Source organism: Leuciscus leuciscus (assembly GCF_965113295.1).
Source record: "Leuciscus leuciscus genome assembly, chromosome: 10".
In the NCBI taxonomy this organism is placed as follows: Eukaryota; Metazoa; Chordata; class Actinopteri; order Cypriniformes; family Leuciscidae; genus Leuciscus; species Leuciscus leuciscus.
Genome location: NC_138734.1, coordinates 12464522 through 12485257, shown reverse-complemented (window position 1 = coordinate 12485257; position 20736 = coordinate 12464522). Strand labels below are relative to the sequence as shown.

General features: G+C 39.4%; 1 protein-coding gene and 1 pseudogene across 4 annotated transcripts in view; one reads left to right on the top strand and one right to left on the bottom strand.

Annotated features, from left to right (window-relative positions):
* Positions 1 to 19568, bottom strand: part of LOC309508349 (threonine synthase-like 1) — a 43448-nt pseudogene extending 23880 nt beyond the window's left edge. Inside the window, exons 1-3 of the transcript XR_014211634.1 lie at positions 14920 to 19568; positions 14614 to 14724; positions 2860 to 2983 (exon numbers count right to left, since the gene is read on the bottom strand). The product of XR_014211634.1 is annotated as a threonine synthase-like 1 (transcript). The remainder of the gene's footprint in view (positions 1 to 2859; positions 2984 to 14613; positions 14725 to 14919) is intronic.
* The window catches only part of LOC309508485 (protein adenylyltransferase SelO-like), a 63284-nt gene that overhangs the window by 11522 nt on the left and 31026 nt on the right, over positions 1 to 20736 (top strand). Inside the window, exons 1-4 of one of the 3 annotated variants that reach the window (XR_014209453.1) lie at positions 6425 to 6440; positions 6712 to 6830; positions 11704 to 12328; positions 12495 to 12680. Coding sequence is in view for 1 of the 3 variants with exons in the window: in XM_082183133.1 (XP_082039259.1) it covers positions 11662 to 11832; positions 11920 to 11984; positions 12272 to 12328; positions 12495 to 12593 (392 nt within the window). In the remaining 2 variants the exon portion in view is untranslated. Of the gene's footprint in view, positions 6831 to 10894; positions 12329 to 12494; positions 12681 to 20736 lie in introns of those variants that run through there. The other 2 variants (XM_082183133.1, XR_014209452.1) reach the window with 2 other exon arrangements.

The window sequence follows — 20736 nt, the reverse complement described above, 5'->3', positions numbered from 1 at the left end:
ATTATTTTCCTGTTATCTCTGTAAAGCTGATTTGAAACAATCTGTATTGTAAAAAGCGCTATATAAATAAATGTGACTTGACTTGACTTGACATTATCCCCAAGTACACTGAAACTATTGCCTGTCCATGTATTTAACAAACCTATTCCCCAAAACTCCATAAAAACATGAGCATATAGAGGACAGAGACAGAAAAGAACCAACAGTGTAAATTAAGTGTAATTTAATCAGTATACTTTTTGTGTACAACTGATTTTTTTTTTAAGCCTTTTAAAAAGCATTGTGTGCCGTGTTTGGTTTCTTCCTGTATCCCACTCTTAACAAAAACAGCAGACGGACTCAATATTTAGCCTGGTAATACCAGAGCCCGTCTACGGAGAGCCTTGGCACTTCCTATTAGCCCCATTGTATCGATCTTGGTTGCAGTTCCATTAGAATTCCACTGGAGGTGATCGCGGGCGAGTGCAGACCCTATGGTGCAGACTGAATGGGAGTCTATGGGGCTAGACAGCTAAATTTGTCTCTTTCACCCGATTGCCGTTGAGAAATCTCAGATTTTATTGTAGGTTTTGCAAGTTCAACATGGGTTATAGTTATAGGTCAAAAATTGAATGAACGAGTACTTATGTCCTTTCGATTTCTTACAGGTTGAGTTGTTGTTGCCCATAACACGCTAGCATTCTGCTAATGAACGCTGATTGGTCAGTGAAGGACTGATTACGACCAGAGATACCGCTTGATGGCATCGTGGCATCCGAAGCGGGACCAGAAACAAACAAAACAAAAACTCTTCTAGCACGTGTATTTACCTGTGTCAGCTGTGTTGTCGATGCCTCGAGAGAAAAGAAAGTGCAGAGCGCGAAAGCACCAAAGCAACTGAAGGATTGCCGTAAAGCAGTATCTCTGGTCGTACGATGTGTATGACGTCATTGACATTTTAAAAGACTTTTTAAAGCAAATAAGTGACTCTAAAAAATCTAACACCCAGCAATGTGTAATTTCTTTGCATCTCCTTTCGAATACAACATTCAAATTACTAGACAAAAAATTATATCCTGAGAAAAGTGGATTTTGATGGTTTAGCGTCATAGACCTCGATTCATTCTGCACTCACCTGCGAGCGCCCCCGCATGGACAGAGACGTGTTACTGCAGCCAGTCCAGAAACCGGAAGGTACAAGAGAGTGCCAATTCTCTTCCTATTAGACATTCTCTGGTAATACCAAACTCTGCTACTTCGCTTTGCATAATTGAAAAGCGTTTTCTTTCTCGAGGGGGCGCTTGTCTGAAGTTTAAAATCATTGGTTACCCGTAAGCCAATCACATACCGTTTGGTTATGGCGTGTGTTATGCGCATGCTCAAGGCCAATTTATACTTCTGCGTCGAGTGTACGCCGTAGTGTACGTCGTAGGCTACGCACGTAGGCGACGCCGTCGTGAGCATTTATACTTCTGCGAATGTCTGTGTTGCTCTGCAGTTACACCGTCGAAACGCTAGTTGGCGCGGGTGGGTTTTAATGTTCCACTGTGTTTACATTCCTCGCGGCTGTTTTGAGTTTCTACGAGCAATGGCGACTGAAGGAGTCATACAGATGGCTGTATTTCCGCACTTCTTCAAGCAATCTCTCGGTCACTTGGTCTATTTCCATGGCTCTTCACTGATCTTCGGAATTTAAAAATGGCGGGCGGGCGGTGCAGACGGGTGCAGAGTGCAGAAGATCATTCCGGAAATGCGTAGGAGGAAACGCGATGCTATCCAGCCGACCAATCACAGATCTTGCGGTCCGCGTCGCCGCGATGCGTAGTTACATTTTTGAGGAGGTGCGCGTCAGGGTACGGCGAAGGGTACGACGTATGGTACACGTCAATGCGTATGCTACGCCGTACCTTCTACGCGCACCCGACGCAGAAGTATAAATTGGCCTTCAGCCGCATCTAACTTCCACTGTAAACACATGTATGATGCGAAAACAAAACCATTGAGCGAAATACCGGAGTGAACATGGCTGTGAACGACTTTTGCAGATTATGTGAAGTAAATCTACGCATCCACGGTACAATCAGCGTCTACGTCACAGCTCTCAGCCCGCCCTCTGTTCGTTGATTGGCCGGCTGTTTTCAGGCCGGAGGAAAACGGAAAGCTATGACACTGTCTCAGACTGAGTACAGAAGCGAAATGAAATTGAGCGGAAGTACGAAGTCTGACGTAGTCAGGCTACTCAATATTATCCGTCTACGCAAATTTACTTTCTGTCAGTAGGTGGCGCTTGGGGAAAAAAATGTCTAGGCTAAAGACCTTATGTAGCCCCGCCCCTTTACAGTGCTGTGCTCGTTGTCTTTTGACTTCCGGTCTGTATTTTCACAGCGATCTTGTGTATTTATGAATGAACGGCTCGTTTTAAAATCTTCCCGGTCTACTGACATTTGTTAAGACATCTGCTTTAAACATTACAATCCTCATGATGACTTTCGTTAATTTTACATTAAGTAAATCCACTTCAAAAGCTAATTACTCCTGGACAGCAATGCCATAGAAATATACAGTTCAAAGTTCGAAGTTCAAAGACAATATTCTAAAGATGGCGGCGCCCTCATTTCTCTGGCGCATAAGGTCTATAGCTATGCCACTTTATTATTTATTGTGCATTTCCCCTTTAAGAGCCACTATCAAAATTTACATAAGGCGTGATTTCAGAAAACATTGGTTCCACACGTTTTGTTGGCTTTTTGGTGAGCTGTAATGGTTTGTTTTAGTTGTATGCAGTTGATATGGAGACGTAATTGGACGGTTTAATTGAATTGAATGTTTATTGAACGTTTGTTTTGTTTTTCAAATGCAAAAATGCAAAAAAAATATTACATTGAATCATAACTCGTCAGCGGCAGGTGCAAACAGTGAGGCTGCCTGAGAAAATCCCTGGCTGGAGATGCCACCGGAAGTGCCGCTGCCACCGGAAGTGCCGCTGCCACATTTTGCGCCAGACCTGCTGGTAATAAAGCATGGCAAGGTACAAAGGAAAAGCACAACGAAATGAAATTAATGTATATGACTAGTTGAAGTTTTCTATGCTTTATCCTAACATTACACAAAGTGCAAACGAATGAATATTTATGTGTTCCACCCTCTGAAACCAAAATATACCATAAGATACTGTCACGTGATGTGCTACTGTAGAAGAGGGCCCTTTTAGGAATACAATTAATAGGGGAAAGATTGGCAGTTAACATAATATATATATAATATAAATAAATAGTTATTGTTATTATTATTTAAATATTATAAATAGTTAATAAATAAATATTAACAATGACAATTTAATCTAGTTCATGTAGGCTATTTTGTTCATGTTATTAATAATAATAGTAATAATAACAAATATTATTATTTTTATATTTCGATAAATATAAATAGTTATATAAATATAAAAATTAGTTAAATAGGTTTTTTAAAGCTTTGGGGTTGCTGAAGGTTTTTTTATTTTTTTATTTTATTTTTTTATTGAACATCAAGAACGTAACAAAAACAGAGTATACATTAGTGGCATTGATAAATAAATGAGTATTAAGCAAGGCACATGTCAGTCAAATAAATAGATAATGACAAAAGAAAATTACATATATTTGGAGATAGAAAAAAAAAACACTAATAAGGGGTCTCTTCATTCCTCTTCTAAGAGATCGAGGTCTCTTATTATTCCAGCCAATTTCTGGGCCTTTTTACTTTTCATACATTGCAACGATGGAAAAAATTACAAATAAAGTCTCTTTAAAAAAAAAAAAAAAAAAAAAAAGGTTTCGTCTTCATACATTTGCATTTATGAATGAAAAATTTGCCCAGAATCAACATTACATTAATACAAAATTATTTCCTTTTCTCATCCAACAGCATTCCTAACATAATATGCATCCTAGTAAAAGTGGGCAGTGAATGAATCTTTGTCTTCAACCAATAAGACATATTTTCCCAAAAAGTATTTGAAAAAACACAAGAAAAAAAAAAAGATGATCAGTTGTCTCTGTCAACTTGACAAAAATACAGGCATTTTCTTCTAAATTAAACCGTTGTCTTAAAAAAATTCACTTGACGGGTATAACCCATTGAATATTTTCAAACACTCACACATAAAATGTGGAGAAACGTTGTGGTTATATAATAACTTCCAATATAACAAAATCTGCTGGTGAAAGGAAGATCATTTGATTGGCAGTCTGGAAACAGTAAAATCACATCTTAGTAGAAAATCAATTCCTCACAATTCTCTAAATATACCTCTGAGAATGCAAAACCAGAAGCTAGTTTCATTTGTTATAACATTTTTAAGCCATTTGACCTTCAACATACCATTTATACAGTAATCCACCATTTCCATAATCTTGTATAAATGTTGCCCTCTTTATATGTGCACACATTTTCTCCATATATAATTGAAATGAATTTGATAAATGGTCTTAATAGCTCTATTAGAAATAGAGAGACAAGATGCAGGATAGATACACCTAGAGAAACTTTACATTTTAGTTAAATAAATCCTTCCAAAGATAGACGAATCCCGTTTGCATCCATGCATCAAGCCTGCCTTTGCATTCATTCCATCTATTCCAGACATTTTGCTTTTCCATCATGACCTCATCCTTAGAAATGTTTATGCCTAAAAATCTGACATTCGACTTGACCGGAATATTATATGCAATTTTAAGAGGGCATTCATGTATGGTAATAATTTCACATTTGCCGATATTGAGCTTTAAAATGTAAAAAAAAAATAGTTAACTATCTCAATTACTTTAGGAACCTGGTCAAGACCTTTTAAAAATAATGTTGTATCGTCAGCCAATTGACTAAGTATAATTTCCTGTTCAATATTTGAGTTTTTAATTAGGAGAGCCAACATCTCTGTAGCCAGAATAAATAATGAGGGAGAGACGGGGCAGTTTAACTCCTCTTTTGATATCAAATCTGAAGTACCTGTTGGTAGAGCCACTGAACTATTGCTATTTGTGTAGAATAACTGAATAATATTACAAAAATGTTCACCAAACCCGTACATTTTCAAACATTTAAAAATAAATGAATGCTCTAACATATCAAAGGCTTTATAGAAGTCTAAAAAGAAAAGAACCCCATCATCCTCTATTTCTTGATTATACTCCAGCAAGTCCAAAACCAGTCGAATATTGTTATGTATAGATCGGCCTCTAATGAACCCAGTTTGTGTCTCCCCAATAATTTTGGATAAAGTTTCAAGCGATTATTATATATGTGGGTTAGTAATTTAGTCATTGTTTAGTAAAGTTATAGGTAATTAGGCAAAACCAAGGTTTTAGTAATTTCCTGAAAAGCTGCAAAAAGAAATTCCCGTAATAAGTCCCAAAAATGGCGATAAAAATGAGACGTAATTCCGTCTGTGCCAGGTGATTTATCCAATGACAGACACATAACAGCAGAATCAAACTCTTCAATTGTTAATTCTGCATCACATATCATTTTGAACTGTTCATCTATATGAGGAACAAATTCTCCAATTTTTTCAAAGAGGGAATTAGAGTCTAAAATTGAAGAGGACGAAGAATATAAATCCTGATAAAAGTTGGCGATTTCTTTAGATATTACTTGTGAATTAGAACACTCTGCACCATTAATAATTAAAGTTTTAACAGAGTTTCTTTCTTGCCACTTTTTTTCTAACTTACAGAAATAAGCTGAGTTTTTCTCCCCTTTTTCCATCCACTTAGCTCTTGATCTAATATAGATTTAGATTTTCTCATAAAGATTTCATCAAACTGTGATTGCAAAAATAAAAATCTTGATCTATCATCCTCCGTTAAACTTGGTTTGTTAGAATATTCATTAATTTCTTTAATAATAGAGGTCTCTTTTAAAGTATGGGGTTGCTGAAGGTAAAGGTGTCGAGTCCAGACCAGATGCCAATACACAAAAGGGGCTTAAAACATGTTTACATTTTTACATTTAAAAAATTACAATTTCATTACATTAATTTAAATCATAAAGATTTAAATCTTCTCCAGTAGTATTGATCATTTTTAAGTATTCAGTATTTTTAATAGACGGCTGGTCACATGGTACTTGTTTCTTTTTACAATACAGATTGGAGGTTGACCAATCACAGTCGTCTCTGATCATTGGCTAGAGACGCTTATTTAATCATTATAGTGAGAAAGTTCCGAGAGTTTCCATTTGTACGACAGCTTCTGAACCCATACAACTAATAGATTTAATCGGCTATGGTTTATAACGCGCATACATTTCCAAAAAGACAAAAAAGTCCCGAATATTGCATAAATGGAGCATTCGGGATTTTGAGCCGATGAGCGCCCTCTGGTGGAACATTGAAGGATTGTTTGTGTGACAGTTCTGATGTTTTCCTCTAGTTACGTGATGTAAGGAAGTACAGGGCATATAAACTAAAAAAAAATATGCCTGTGAGTTTTATGTAATGACTAAACATGGTTTCACGTTATTTTTATCGGCCGTCGTCATCGCTACATTTAGGGACGAACAAGAATTCTGTGAGAATGAAAGTTGTAATGAAAGAGAGTTCGATAAGAGTCACTTTTATAGCGATGTGAAACACTGTGGAGAAATACCACTGGCATTATCACATAAACTACTAGTTAAGATACAGATACGAGTGCCAACAACATGCTATTGTACACGTTGACTGTGTTTTAATCACTTGTGTGTGTTTTACAGATGCTCTGCCTCTTGATGAGGTTGATGGTAATGTTATTCGTACTGTGAAGAGAAGTGTGTTTTCAGAGTCTCAGCCCTCTCCTCTGAAAGAGCCCCTGACACTGGCTGCTGTGTCACAGGTCAATAAACCCATCCACTCATCATCATTTACAGAGAACTTGTGCTTCACTGCAGTCAAACCTGGGGATATTGTTGCAGTAACTGTGTATATGTAATTTATGAAACAGAAAAATACAATGGAGCTAGTGCCATCTAACCACCAGTCAAAAAGTTTGGTCACACCCACCCATTCTTTATCATTTTTTCTTGTCCACATTTTTAAATAGTAATAAATTAATCAACATTATCATCACTACCAATAACATTGTCGTCGTCAGCATAATTTTGAACTAATTCAGGCTGTTGTTACAAAGAAGTACACTTCATCATACTTTTAAAAAGAGAAATTATGAAAATAATATAGGCTAGTTTAAAAGAATATACTTTGGTGCAAACTGAATATAATGTTTCGGACACTTAATTGCATAATGTTAACTGAAATTAAATGAACATTTATTATAGTTTTTAATGTATGTGAAATTTAGTTAGTTGAACTTAAGTGTGCTTCTTTTGACCCACTTAAGCAGGACTTAAGTAGCCTACGTCTTTGTATGAAATTACTTCAGTTGGCTTTAAAATATGATGAATATGGTAAACTAACATATAATTTAATATAATTTCTATTTAAACGTTCACATTTAAATCATGGAATTTAATAAATATTTGTAATTCCACATTACAGTTTTTCTCAAATGCTAAAACACATTTTACAAACGTTTCCTCCATGTTCCCCAATGTCTAAACACAACACCCTTTTCTAAAGCTACATAAACACAACCACACCTTCTCACTTCAAAACTCAAACTTTCACACCAAAAGAGCAGCTCGAAGCTTTCAAAAATGTAAACACTATACACATCATTACACACTACAGCAAAACATTTGAAAACACAATGCTCAATTTGTGAGAAGGTTCTTTGTTTCATAACTGCCAATGCATATGTTTAGAAACTTTACAGTAATGGATCTTCTTAGATCTCTGCAGAGGATTAGGCATTTAGATTTGTGAGTTTCATATAAAGAGTATAAATCTATAGTAAATTCTGCATGTACACTACTGTAACACAACTCAATGCAAAAACAGAATCTATTGCACACAACAGTACTCTTGAAAACATGATCAGGGTGTGAAGTTTTTTTATTTACTTTATTCACACCACACACACACCACAATCACTGTGCGGCATCATGTCGCTGAGCTGCATCGGGCCACATCACCTCATCCACATCGCAGGCTATATTGTCTCTTGCCAGGCACTGCGGGAAAAACGCCCTGGAATGGCGAATCCATCCTTGGAAGGCCTCCACTGGGATGTCAACACAGGCCAGCTCCATTGCCCCTTAGGAGGTTCTCTCTAGTGTATGGTTGTCTGTCATAAACCTTCCATCTCCACGATGACAAGAACTCCTCTATAGGGTTCAGGAAAGGGGAGTAGGGTGGCAGACAAACGTTTAAAAAGTGGTCACTGTTGGTGGTGAACCACTCTCTGATTTGGTTTGTTCTGTGGAAGCGTACATTGTCCCAAATGATCACATAAATGTGATGTGTGGGCCCAGGATGGTGTTGTTGGCAGTCCAGGAGGATGTCTTTTAGCTCCTCTAGGAAGGTGAGGAGACGTTGGGTGTTGTAAGACCCAAGGACAGCATGCCGGTGGACAAGCCCCTCCGAACCCATGGCCGCACAAATAGTAATATTACCCCCCCCCGTTGGCCAGGAACCTCAGTGATGGCTCTTTGGCCAATGATGTTACGGCCTCTTTGCCTTCGTTTCTGCAGGTTGAAGCCAGCCTCATCCAGGAAGAGGTACTCATGAGGTCTGGCCATCGCATCCAACTGTAATATCCTCTGTGAAAATGTGAAAGTGCACAGGTGTTCAGAACAACAGTCAATCAGGTAGCACAGTATTGTCCAGAAGTAATGTAGGCCACTGAGCAACACAGTATGTCCACTAACTGTACTGTGAACATGGATGTATACTTACTTGCACATACTCGTAATGTAGGTCTTTGTGTTGCGCAGAGTTGCGCTCAAAGGGAACCCTATAGACCGGTTTCATCCGCATCTTTTGGCGACGGAGAACTCGATCTATTGTGGCCAAGCTGACTGTGGCGAGCACGACGAGGTCGAGGGCCGTGGGAGGACGGCGCGAGGCCGGTGGCGCGATTGATAATGAGCGACACGTGCGCGACGCACCGGTCTCGCATCTCTCACGGAGGAGCGGAAGCACAAAGGAGGAGCGACGACAGTGAAGAGCGAGAGAGGACAGGCCTGAATTTTATTTGATGTGTTTCTGTTTTGTGTAGCCAGCAGTCGTCCGTGAGGGGCTGCTGGCTTTTACTTTCATTTTTGTATTTGTTTATTTATTTATTAAAATGTTGAATGTTCGCCGGTTCCCGCCTCCTTCTTCCCATAACATCCGTCTGAACCTCGTTACATTGGTGCCGAAACCCGGGAAGAAGGAGTGACACGCTGTCGGAGAGCCCTCGCTGCTGGGGGGGATCGCGGTGCTGAGGAGGTCGGGCAGCACGAGGGAGCGACGGCCGCCGATTGCTGCCCGAGGCGATGGTGCTGGAGCGATGGAAGATCTGGTAGGACGGAGAGCTCGACACCGTGCTGCTGGATCGAGGAGGGGTGGCTGCCGTCCAAGAGGGAGCGGAGGAGTCGCTCCCGTTCGCCGTGGGCCGGAGCCTGTTGCCGTCGGCCATGATGGGGGCGGAGCAGGGAACGGGAAACTCGCTGCCGGCTGCCCTCGACAGGAGGAGTCACCGCCGGCCGCCAGGAGGCGGAAGAGCGTCGAGCCGTTCCCCAACGAATGTCCAGTACAATCGCATGGCACCGCGAGTGACTCTCAGCCGGTTGAGGACCAAGCATAGACAGTATATAAACTGGACACAGCGACCCCATAGGTTTCAACGGAGAAAAGTGAAGCAAATTAGAAGCACTCATTTCCTGATTGCCGAGCGAACTGCGCAGACTCAAACTGAGCTTGACGACGTGGATGTGACGTGAGCAGCCTGTCTGACAGTTGTAAGTCTTCTAGGAGCTGTGCCAAGAGAAATCTGAATCATTCCCTTCCGAAACTTGCAGAGACGGAGAGCGTGAGTAGGAGCTGTCCATGAGCTAGGAGCAGGAGAAACTTTACGATTCTCTATGGGCTTCTCCCTTGACTTTATCGGACTTTATGCCTCCACGTTCCCCCGATTGACTGCGAGCTTCTCCTCCTGTCTCTACGGTAATTTCCAGAGAGTCGCGTGGTTATGACGCAATCGTTAGCCTGTTTTTACAAAAACTGCTTCTACGGGGCCATAACGTAAGATACAAGGTAATGGAGCATTTTATACATTGTCGTGTTTCTTTAGAAATAAATAATGGACAATGGAGTCTTTAAACGCCTCAGATGTAAAGTTATTTGCTGTCAAAGTGACGCCAAAATGAATGGGAGTCAATGGGATGCTAACAGCAGGTGAAGGCTTGTTAGCCAATGGCGGCCGCCGGGGGTGGTACGGAAATTGAGAACTCGATTACCCCCCTGGGACCAAGCGGCAGTGTGTCCGGGAACCGGATCAAGATTTTTTTTTTTTTTCTCTCTCCCCTCTCTCGTCTCTGTCGCTCCTCGTGCTTCCGTTTCCTTTCTCTTGTACCTCGTCTATCAATACCCCCAGCCCAGGTATAGCAGCCGCCGTTATCGGTCTGTTTGGAATCTTCAGCAAACTGTGCACTCTGAACTTGCTTTTATACAGCATTAGCAACAAGTGTCTTCAATTTTGAGTCGTTGTGTGTAATGAATGACGCCAGGTGTGTTTATTGTGTTCAAATATTGCTGACTGTGGCAAGCATTTTGCATCACATGAGCTTTCATTTGAGAATATGAGCAGAGTTCTTTTGCAACTTGTGTTTTAGCAAGGAAAAATGTGTTAAGATTTATGAGAACGGAGGATTGTGTTTTGTGAATTGTGTCTTCATGTGAAATGTGTTTATGATATTGGAAAATGATGGCTAGATTTAGTAAATGTGTTTAGACAACTGGTCATTTGGTTTAGAGGATTGGCTTTTGTGTTTTAGCATTTGAGAAAAACTGTAATAATAATGAAGTTGCTATTTAGTACATTATTTAAATGGAACATTAACCCACTACAGTTAACATTATAGTACTTTATGTACCTTGGTATGTTAGTCAACACATCAAAATAAGTGTACTTCTTTAAAACACAACAATATATTATTATAGAACAATATAGAACATAATGATTTAAAATGTACTTTAAAACAAAGTTTTTAATTAGATTATTACAAAGTGCACTGTGTACTTAAGTTTGTTAAGAAACGGTCATGAAGTGGCTTTTTATTTCATTAATATTGTATTATCTGCAAAAAAAGAAACATAGTTTTCCATTTTTAATTTTAAAACTTATTTTTTACAAGTGTGTAGCAGATCACTTTAAAGAAAAAAAATATGAACCACCCAACTCCTCAAATAAATTTCTACTTTAGGTTGTGGACAATTTATTTTTAGCTATTATACTCTATATATATAGCTATTATATAATGCTAGCTTTAAAATTGGACCAAACACTTACATACCAATAGAAACACTTTATCATAAATGTATTTAGTCACAAACAGTTCATTTATTGCATTGAGTTAATTAATTCAGTTAATTTAGTGTTTTTTGTTTGTTTTTGTCAGTTATACTTTTATTAATTGATTCAGTCATAAAGCTTTTAATCAGCTAATGAACTCGTGGGCCACTTGGACTCTTTACAGAACCACCAGTGGTCTGAGGATCACAGTCTGAGAAAACTGCTTTAAAACAAAACTGGACCATGGTACCACCACAGTACTTTTGTGTAAATGTTGTTTCTGCATATATTCAGGCTCTTTTGTGTATTTCAGGATGTGTTGAGGAATATTTTGGATCTGAATGAGTCTGTGATTCAGAATGAAGAGTTTGTCCATTGTGTCAGTGGTGGGAAACTGTTTCCTGGCTCTGTTCCACTGGCACACAGATACAGGGGCCATCAGGTAAAACTGACCGTCACTTCAAACCCGACAGCGATGGCGTAAGACAACCAGAGCAAACATGTCAACCATGTGTTATTATTATTATAGTTTGGTTATTGGGCCGGACAGCTGGGGGATGGAAGAGCACATTTGTTGGGTGAATACACAAACAGGTCAAATCATCCTTTTCCATCAGCGTTCAACACAAATCATCAGTTGTTATTGTCAGATGTGACTTTTCTGTTGTAATGCATGTCAACTTTCCCATAATGTTGTTTAAGATTAAAGAATGGAAAGTGTGATCTATACTTACTGGTTTTTCAGCAAATAGATGATTCTGGGATTTTTTTAATCTAATTCTCACTTAATGCTTAAACATGCATCTGAACAATGACATCTCTCACTTTAGAACTGACAAGTGTTAACCGTTAGAGCGGTATACAATCTCTCTTTTATCCAGAAAAGGTGAAAGATGGGAAGTCCAGTTGAACGGCTCAAGAAAGACACCGTACTCAAGGTGAATATCAGTTTCTGCTGCTCAATATTTTTTGTATGCTTTTTAAGTAATTCTGAGATATATTTAGTTGTAAATGATCTTACATTATGACTCATAGTGTGTGATTCTCTGTCTGGCAGGAGTGTAATGGTTATGCTGTTTACTGTACATGATGTTTTGTGTGCAGGTCTGGTGATGGACGGGCTGTGATTCGCTCCTCTGTGAGGGAGTTCCTGTGCAGTGAAGCCATGCACTTTCCGGGAGTTCCTACCAGCAGAGCCCTCAGGTACACACACACACACACACACACACACACACACACACACACACACACACACACACACACACACACACACACACACACACACACACATATATATTTGCAAATTTAACAGAGAATGTTCTGTCCTATAAATATGAATGGAACCATGTTAGCGCTCTTCCACGAATGCCAACCTCACACTCCAACCGGTCTAAAAGAATCGAATGATCAACAGTGTCAAATGCGGCACTGAGATCCAATGTAATTAAAACAGCTGCCAGCCCAGAATCAGTTGCTATTAGGAGGTCATTTAGCACTTTTACCAGAGCAGTCTCTGTACTGTGCCTAGCTCTAAATCCAGATTGGACATTTTCCAAAATAACATTCTCACTTAAAACTGACTTAATTTAATACTGTGTTTAACACTGTGAAGCTGCTTTGATACAATCTGTATTGTGAAAAGCGCTATACAAATAAACTTGACTTGACTTGACTTAATTTGAAGTAACACGACCTGTAATATTTTAGATATAAATGGTAGTTTTGAAATTGGGTGAAAATTATTCAGATCAGTATAATCAAGGCCAGGCTTTTTGATTTGGGGAGTAACCACTGCTTGTTTGAGGGTGGAACAACACCATTTGATAATGAGCTATTCACAATAGATAGTATACCAGGGCCTATGTTTTGCAAACACATCTTTAAAGAGCCGGGGTGGAATAGGATCCAGAGGAGTAGATGACAGTTTCAAATGCTTGACTAGATCTGCTAGTGCTGGAAGAGAGACAACATCAACGTGATCCAGTAAAGAAGAACATGGCATGGGAGTTTCTAGAACAATATTAGAGGGTACAATTCTTTCTCTTATTAGTTCAATCTTTCTAACAAAAAAGTTCAAGAAATCCTCACAGGTATATAGTGTAGATTCTGATAAAGATGGAATAGTCGGGTTTAGCACAGTGTTTATTGTGCCAAACAGAACTCTTGGGCAGTGCGCTGTTCTACTTCTTAGGTCTGAAAAAGATTTAGTTCTTGCTGCTTTAGCTGTATGCTGGTAACTGCTGAGCGTGTCTTTTAGCATTTCATAGGAAACCTGCAGTTTGTCTCTCTGCGTTCAGCTTTCCTGCAGGCCTTTCTAAGGGCACGCGTTTCATTATTAAGCAAAGGCTGAGATCTAAGTTTCGGCCTTTTAAGCCTGAGCGGAGCAACTTCATTTATGATGTTTGAGCATAGAGAATTAAAAATATCAGTTAATTCTTCCATATCTAAACAGGGTCCAGAAGCCTCAATGATAGAAGAGATAGGGCTTCATGCTTCAGCAAAAAGATTTGTTGTCACCTCATTTACAGGTCTAAAATAATAATCAACAGATTGGTCTTTTGGTGTGGCAACAGGCAGATCAAGAGTAAAAAATACAGATCTATGGTCAGATGTACAATTGTCTTCTATAGTCACACCACTAAGAGACACACCCAGAGATAAAATTAGATCAAGAGTGTGACCATGCCTCTGTGTGGCATCACAAACGGACTGTTTTAAATTAAAAGAGTCAACAAGTTCAGAGAACTGCTTTCTACTACAAAATTTGTAGTGAGTTAGATGGGCAACATACATGAATATGAAAATCCCCAATGATTAGAAGATTGATCCATATAGTTGATTGAGGCATGAATGTCCAAGAGTGTTGAGCGATCATACATCAGCACAGCTGAGGTTATGCATGAGAACATGGACATTATTAACATGTAAGCAACAAATAATTGCGAAAGTACGGTGAACACGACGGCTTGCCGTGCAACATGCTGGCGCCATCTTGGCCATATGCTAATATTATATTACCAGCAAGTACAGTTTTTTAAAAATATGTATTTTCAAGATGTAAAGTACACTACAAGAGCACATTCAATACAATTAAGTGCACTATATTTTCACAAGGGTGGGCTGTTTTCATGTTTTACTTTATTGATCCTTGTCCCACTGTATGTTTCTGATCCAAACTCTGTATAAATGTTGAGAGTGGGTTACCGTAATAAGAAAACTGTACCTTGAGAATGAAGCAGTGGTCTGTTGGTGCTTTGTATTTGTTTCTGTATTCTTTGCAGTAGTAGACGTTCACATTGTCAAACTGCACCAAGCACACAAGGTCCCGTGATGCCTGATGGAGGGAGAACCCCATAATGCACTGAAATGTAATTTCTAGACATTTTCACAAAGCCGGTTATTATTTAGATCTGTTGTGATTAAGTATTCAATCAAAAAGCAAACTGATGTACATTGAGCTTAATAAGCGAGTATTTGCCTGAACTCAAAATGCACTGTATGTTTTACTGTCTGGGTTGCCTGAGCTGACCTTTGTCTTGCCTTTGGGTGAGTAATACAATCCAGAGGCCCGAAGTAGGAAGTAGCGCTGTTTCCAAGATTTCTTGCCATCCTCCTTCATATACAGAATGTCCTCAAGGTCAGGCACGATGATGGAGGCTCCACAAATCCAGATCAGATGGAGAACCTGCGCCTAGACACGACCACAACGCATCCCTGAAGTGTCAGCAGAGATTGTGTCAACTAGACTCTCCTGTAATGCCTCATCGACACGACAGCCATCGGCACTGATCCTCAACAAACTTATCTCCATACCGGCGTAACTCCGATCTTCAACCAGATTGAACTGGAAATATTCTGATTGTTCCAATCTAATCTGACTTCTGACCTGAATCATAATCATACACTGTTCGCTCATTGGCCAGAGGTGGCCTAACCCCCCTAAACTACAGGCCTCTAAGCCTATTAAATACAGAGTATAAAATTTTAGCCAAAATTTTAGCAAATAGACTAAAAAAGGTCATAGGGACCATAATAGCGCCAAACCAAGCTTATAGCATCCCAGGAAGAGCCATAACGGACACATTTTGCACAATAAGAGATGTTGTGGGCAGCATGGGGGAGGATCGAGAAGGTGGAATAATTTTATGTATAGATTTAAATAAGGCTTTTGATAGAGTGGAACATGATTACTTGGAGCAAACAATGAAGAAATTTGGTTTCGGGAATAGAATGCTGGAATGGATAAATCTGCTATACAGTAAAGCAGAAAGTTGTGTTAAAGTAAATGGGGTTTTGACAGACCCATTTCCACTTGAATGGTCAGTGAGACAAGGATGTCCGATGTCTGCCTTACTATATTCAATCTCGGTTGAACCACTAGCAATAATGGTTAGAGCAGACAAAAAGATAAAGGGTATCCAAATACCAAACAGTGGTGAGAGTGTAATACACCAATATGCGGATGATACAACATTTAGGATTAAGGATGGAGAAAGCATAAAAAAGGTAATGAAGCACATAGAAATGTATGGGAAAGCATCGGGGGCAAAAATAAACATGGAAAAATCTGAAATAATGAGTATAGGAGGTGTGGACTTGAGAGGGTGCGACATACCTTTTAAAGGGGTCATATAATGGTACATGCACTTTTACAAGTTAATTGTACTGAAATGTGTGTTGGCAGTGCCTGTACACAACCATCATAAAATTATAAAAATCCATCCAGTGTCTTTTTTTTTTTTATCTTATTATATGTTTTCCCCTCTCTCAAATTGAGCTGTTCGATTTTGTGACGTCACAATATCGACGCCCCTCCCACGATCTTTGATTGACAGCCGCAGTTCAAACACAGACTCCGCCCTCGCTCGTGAGCGAGCTGTCAATCATAGTCAGCGCGTCTCGCTGGAGCACTGTCGTCCCAAATGGCACACTCCGGACTTGTGGACTTCCTCAGAGTCCACACTTTGGTGACGTCATGTAGTGCAGACCTATAGGGCCCTTGGCGCGAGTCCACGAGGGCGCATTGAGAGGTATTTTTGGGACAGACTCGCTCGGCATGCCGGAAATAACGGTCTGGTTGTTGTTGGACAGGAGAAATCACATTTTTGCGCTCCGACGTCTTATCTCCATGTCAACTACACAGCCTAATGTTACAGTTCTATATTTTGATATTGTGCATATCACCTGGCCATTAGACAATAGATAAATCATGCTTATTTAAATGATGTATACAGTTGTACATAATAATACATAATGTTCCATTTGAACTAAGATTACAATTTTAAAACATAATTTAAACATATTTTTTTCAATTTACAGGTTTCAATATTCATACTATGTTTACATATGACTCAGTAAAGCCCTGCCATTCGGTTCTATTTATTTAATGAATCATAATGCGATCGTATTATTAAACACGCTATTATTATGTTTGAGACATCAACCACTGCTCGATGACCATAATGTTTGTATAAACTGTAGGTAACAACTGGTAAAATGTACATTTAGGTCATAAAAACAGTAATATTTTCTTCTCAGCATGTCAACAATTATCCGTGAGTGAAATCTCCTCCCATCTGTTGTCTGATTGGCCTTTCGCAAGGATTCCTGGGTAGTTAAAGTGCGTGGAGCCTGCATCTATGCGGGCTTCGTGGAAGACCGCTACAAGGGTACAAAGGGGGCGCTGCTGAGCACACTTCAGAGCAGTAAAATCATAGACAGTCTAAGAAATGGACAGAGTCATCTCATTGGAACTCAGTTGAGGCAAGTGAAGCCCGTTTTCAGCGATTTTTTAGGACTTCCGTTCCTGACGCGCAGACTCAAACTGAGCTTGACGACGTAGATGTGACGTGAGCAACCCGTCTGTCTTCTAGTGGCTGTGGCATGAGAAATCTGAATCATTCCCTTCCGAATCTTGCAGAGACGGAGATCGTGAGTAGGAGGTGTCCATGAGCTAGGAGCAGGAGAAACTTTTGCTAGGTATTCTGATTAATTATTTTGTCATTTTGCCTCCACGTCTCCCCGATTGCACGCGAGCTTCTCCTCCCATCAATACGGTAATCTCTCTACTGTGCGACAGAGAGTCGCGTGGTTATGACGCAATCGTTAGCCTACTTTTACAAAAACTGTTTTTACGGGGCCATAACGTAAGATACAAGGTAATGGAGCATTTTATACATTGTCGTGTTTCTTTAGAAATAAATAATGGACAAATGGAGTCTTTAAACGCCTCAGATGTAAAGTTATTCGCTGTCAAAGTGACGCCAAAATTAATGGGAGTCAATGGGATGCTAACAGCAGGTGAAGTTCTGCTACAAGATGGTGGCACGCGGCCGGCTTCAACTTCCGGTCGACTTCCTTCCCGCTTGGGTAAAATGCTGAATGGGACGGCCTACGGAGTCGTAGACTCAGCGAGCACACGCAATTCAAGTCCACGAGACCGAAAGTCCGCATGAAGTGCGCCATTTGGGACAGGGACTGTCTGTGAGCAGAATGGCGTCTAAGCGATTGTGGTGTTCTGTTCTTGGGTGTAATAACGATCACAGCAGTCATGTTGATGTTCCTAAATCCGTACAGCTGAAGACGCAGTGGCTGAGTTTGTTTTCGAAGGGAATATTCCCCATGATCAACGTCAATGCTTTCATGTTTGCGCGAATCATTTCACACACCAGAGACTGCTTTACAAACGAGGGTCAGTATAAAGCTGGTTTTGCTAAAAGCTGCTTCTGGAAAAAGGATCCGTACCAACTATTCGTGTTGCTGCACCTCCAGAAGAATATTATTCTTTGCAAATCGCTTCACGATGAATGCAGGCAGCTGTTTACACTCAGGGTACATTATGTACATTTTCTATGTACGACGTTCTCAATATAATTCATAATCGCACGTTTATAATGAACAACGCGTTATGGTTATTGTGTTATTATTAAAAACGGTGAACGCACAGAACAGAGGGGCGGGGTGAGCAAAGCTCATTATCATTTAAAGACACATGCACTTAAACGGCGTGCTGAAAACAGAGCTGTTTTTGACCAGGTAAATGAGTGTTTTCTTACAATACTAATGAGAATTTTTAATTAAAGTATATTACAAACTTTTCATTTAGACCATAAAGAAGCATATTAGCTTGTACAAAAATGGCATTATATGACCCCTTTGAAACTACAATAGACTATGTTAATATTTTAGGAGTTCAAATTGGAGAAAATGCGAAGGATGCAAGGGATGCCACATGGACGGGGATTTTAAATAAAATAAAACAAGTAATCCAATTCTGGAAATTAAGAGAACTAATGTTAAGAGGTAAAGTTATGGTTGTGAACTCTCTGTTGATCTCCAAATGCAACTACATTATAGGTGCAGTCGATTTACCACAATGAGTAATTAACGAGATGACTGAGATAAAAATGATTTTATGTGGGGAGGGAAAGGAGTTAAAATAGCAAGGAAACATTAATTGCAAGTTATAAAGAAGGAGGATTAGGATTGATTGACTTAGAAGTTAAAAAGAAGGCCATAAGGGTAAAAACGATGAAAAAGTATTTATGTGATAAAGTGGAGTATGGATGGAAAGGTTATATGAAGGATGTGCTGGACAAATGTAGTGGATGTGGGGAAGAAGGGCTTTTTATGGGATTGAAAAAGCAGATGTATGACAAAATGCCGCTGTTTTATCAGGAAGTGCTAAGTGTGTGGGCAGAGGTCATAGGAAATATACAGTATGAGTGTGAAAATATAAATCAAGTTTTAAAACAACCGATATTTTTATATCCAAATATTAGAATGAAAGAGAGAGTGTTTTATGACAAATTGTATATGAAAGCAGGAGTGAGACAAGTTAAGGATATAGCATATGATGTAAGAGGGTTCTTACCTAATAGAGCCTTATATGATTGTGTTTCGGAGTGGGATGATGAAATCGAAATGTCAAAAGTGGACTCGATGTGTGAAAAAATTAAGACGAGTCTGCCCAGAGCCTGGGTAGAGAGTATTGAAAATGAAACTGTTAAACCTGGGGAATGGGGATTGCCAGATTTGTATTTTAGAGTTTGTGGTTGCGCAATAAAGACTCTGGATATATGCGGTACAAAGAAATCTCCTCTCACAATAGGCCAATGTCTGGGTATCTGAGAGAAAAACCTGGGCTGCGTTTCCCAAAACATTGTGAGATAAGTTGATCGTAGAGGACATTGGTGGCAAATGGTCTTCACGATCAACTTCACAATGCTTCTGGGAAACGCAGCCCTGGACTGGAGCTCAGAGCCACTGCAGAGAGAATTACACAGAGCTGGCCAGTGAAATGAGACAACAGATACTCACTGTCACACATGCCTGGTATTATTATGGTTACAGTTATAATGCATGGATTGATTTGCACAGAAACAGAGTTTGATCAGATCAGAGAAGCTCTTCCTGCACATATTCAAGGTAATGTTCCACAATGGTTTCAGTGTCCCAGGACAGCAGTGAGCTCAACACTGCACAGCTGTGTCTTTAAAACACTTTGGCCAGTGGACAAATGAGAGCTACTTTTGACAGTTTGCATTTTCTCTATTACAGTGGTGAGATATTATACCTTCTATAATAAGAATAAATGAATAAACATCATGTTACACACAAAAACAAGCAAACTGTAAATTCAATAATCTTTTATGCTCTGTCTTCTGTTTGCTTTCTTGTGAACATGATGATCATCAGATTGACCCATCATTTCAGATGAATATGATCATTTTGTGCAGGTTAAATAAGTCTTCATCCAAAATGAACGTTATCTTATTACATTCAAATTATTATGTAAATACACTGTACAAAAAACAGTTTTTTTTTTTTTTTTTACTGATCGGTGATGGGACCGAGAGTGAAACTTACAAGTGTAGAATAGGTTAAAGAAAAACAATGTCGCAATGTGAAACCATCATGAAAGTTTAAATAATTAAGTAACAAAACAAATTTTCAGTTCAAGAAGAATTTCTTAGATGATGACTTCCGAGCAACTTCACCATACATTTGAGAAATGTAAAACCAGTTCATAAGAGACATAAGGGTGCATTCCTGTACACAAAGAAAATGTATTAAGGTTTCATGCTTTTTCAAACTGTCTTTGGATCTGAACCAAAAGTAAAAAACAACAACAAACAAACAAAAAAACTTGCAGATGCACATTACAGAAAAAAGAAAAAAAATTGTAATGTCACAGTCTCTGTGTCTTCGGTCTCTGTGTCTTCGGTCTCTGTGTCTTCGGTCTCTGTGTCTTCGGTCTCTGTGTCTTCGGTCTCTGTGTCTTCGGTCTCTGTGTCTTCGGTCTCTGTGTCTTCAGTCTCTGTGTCTTCGGTCTCTGTGTGTTCGG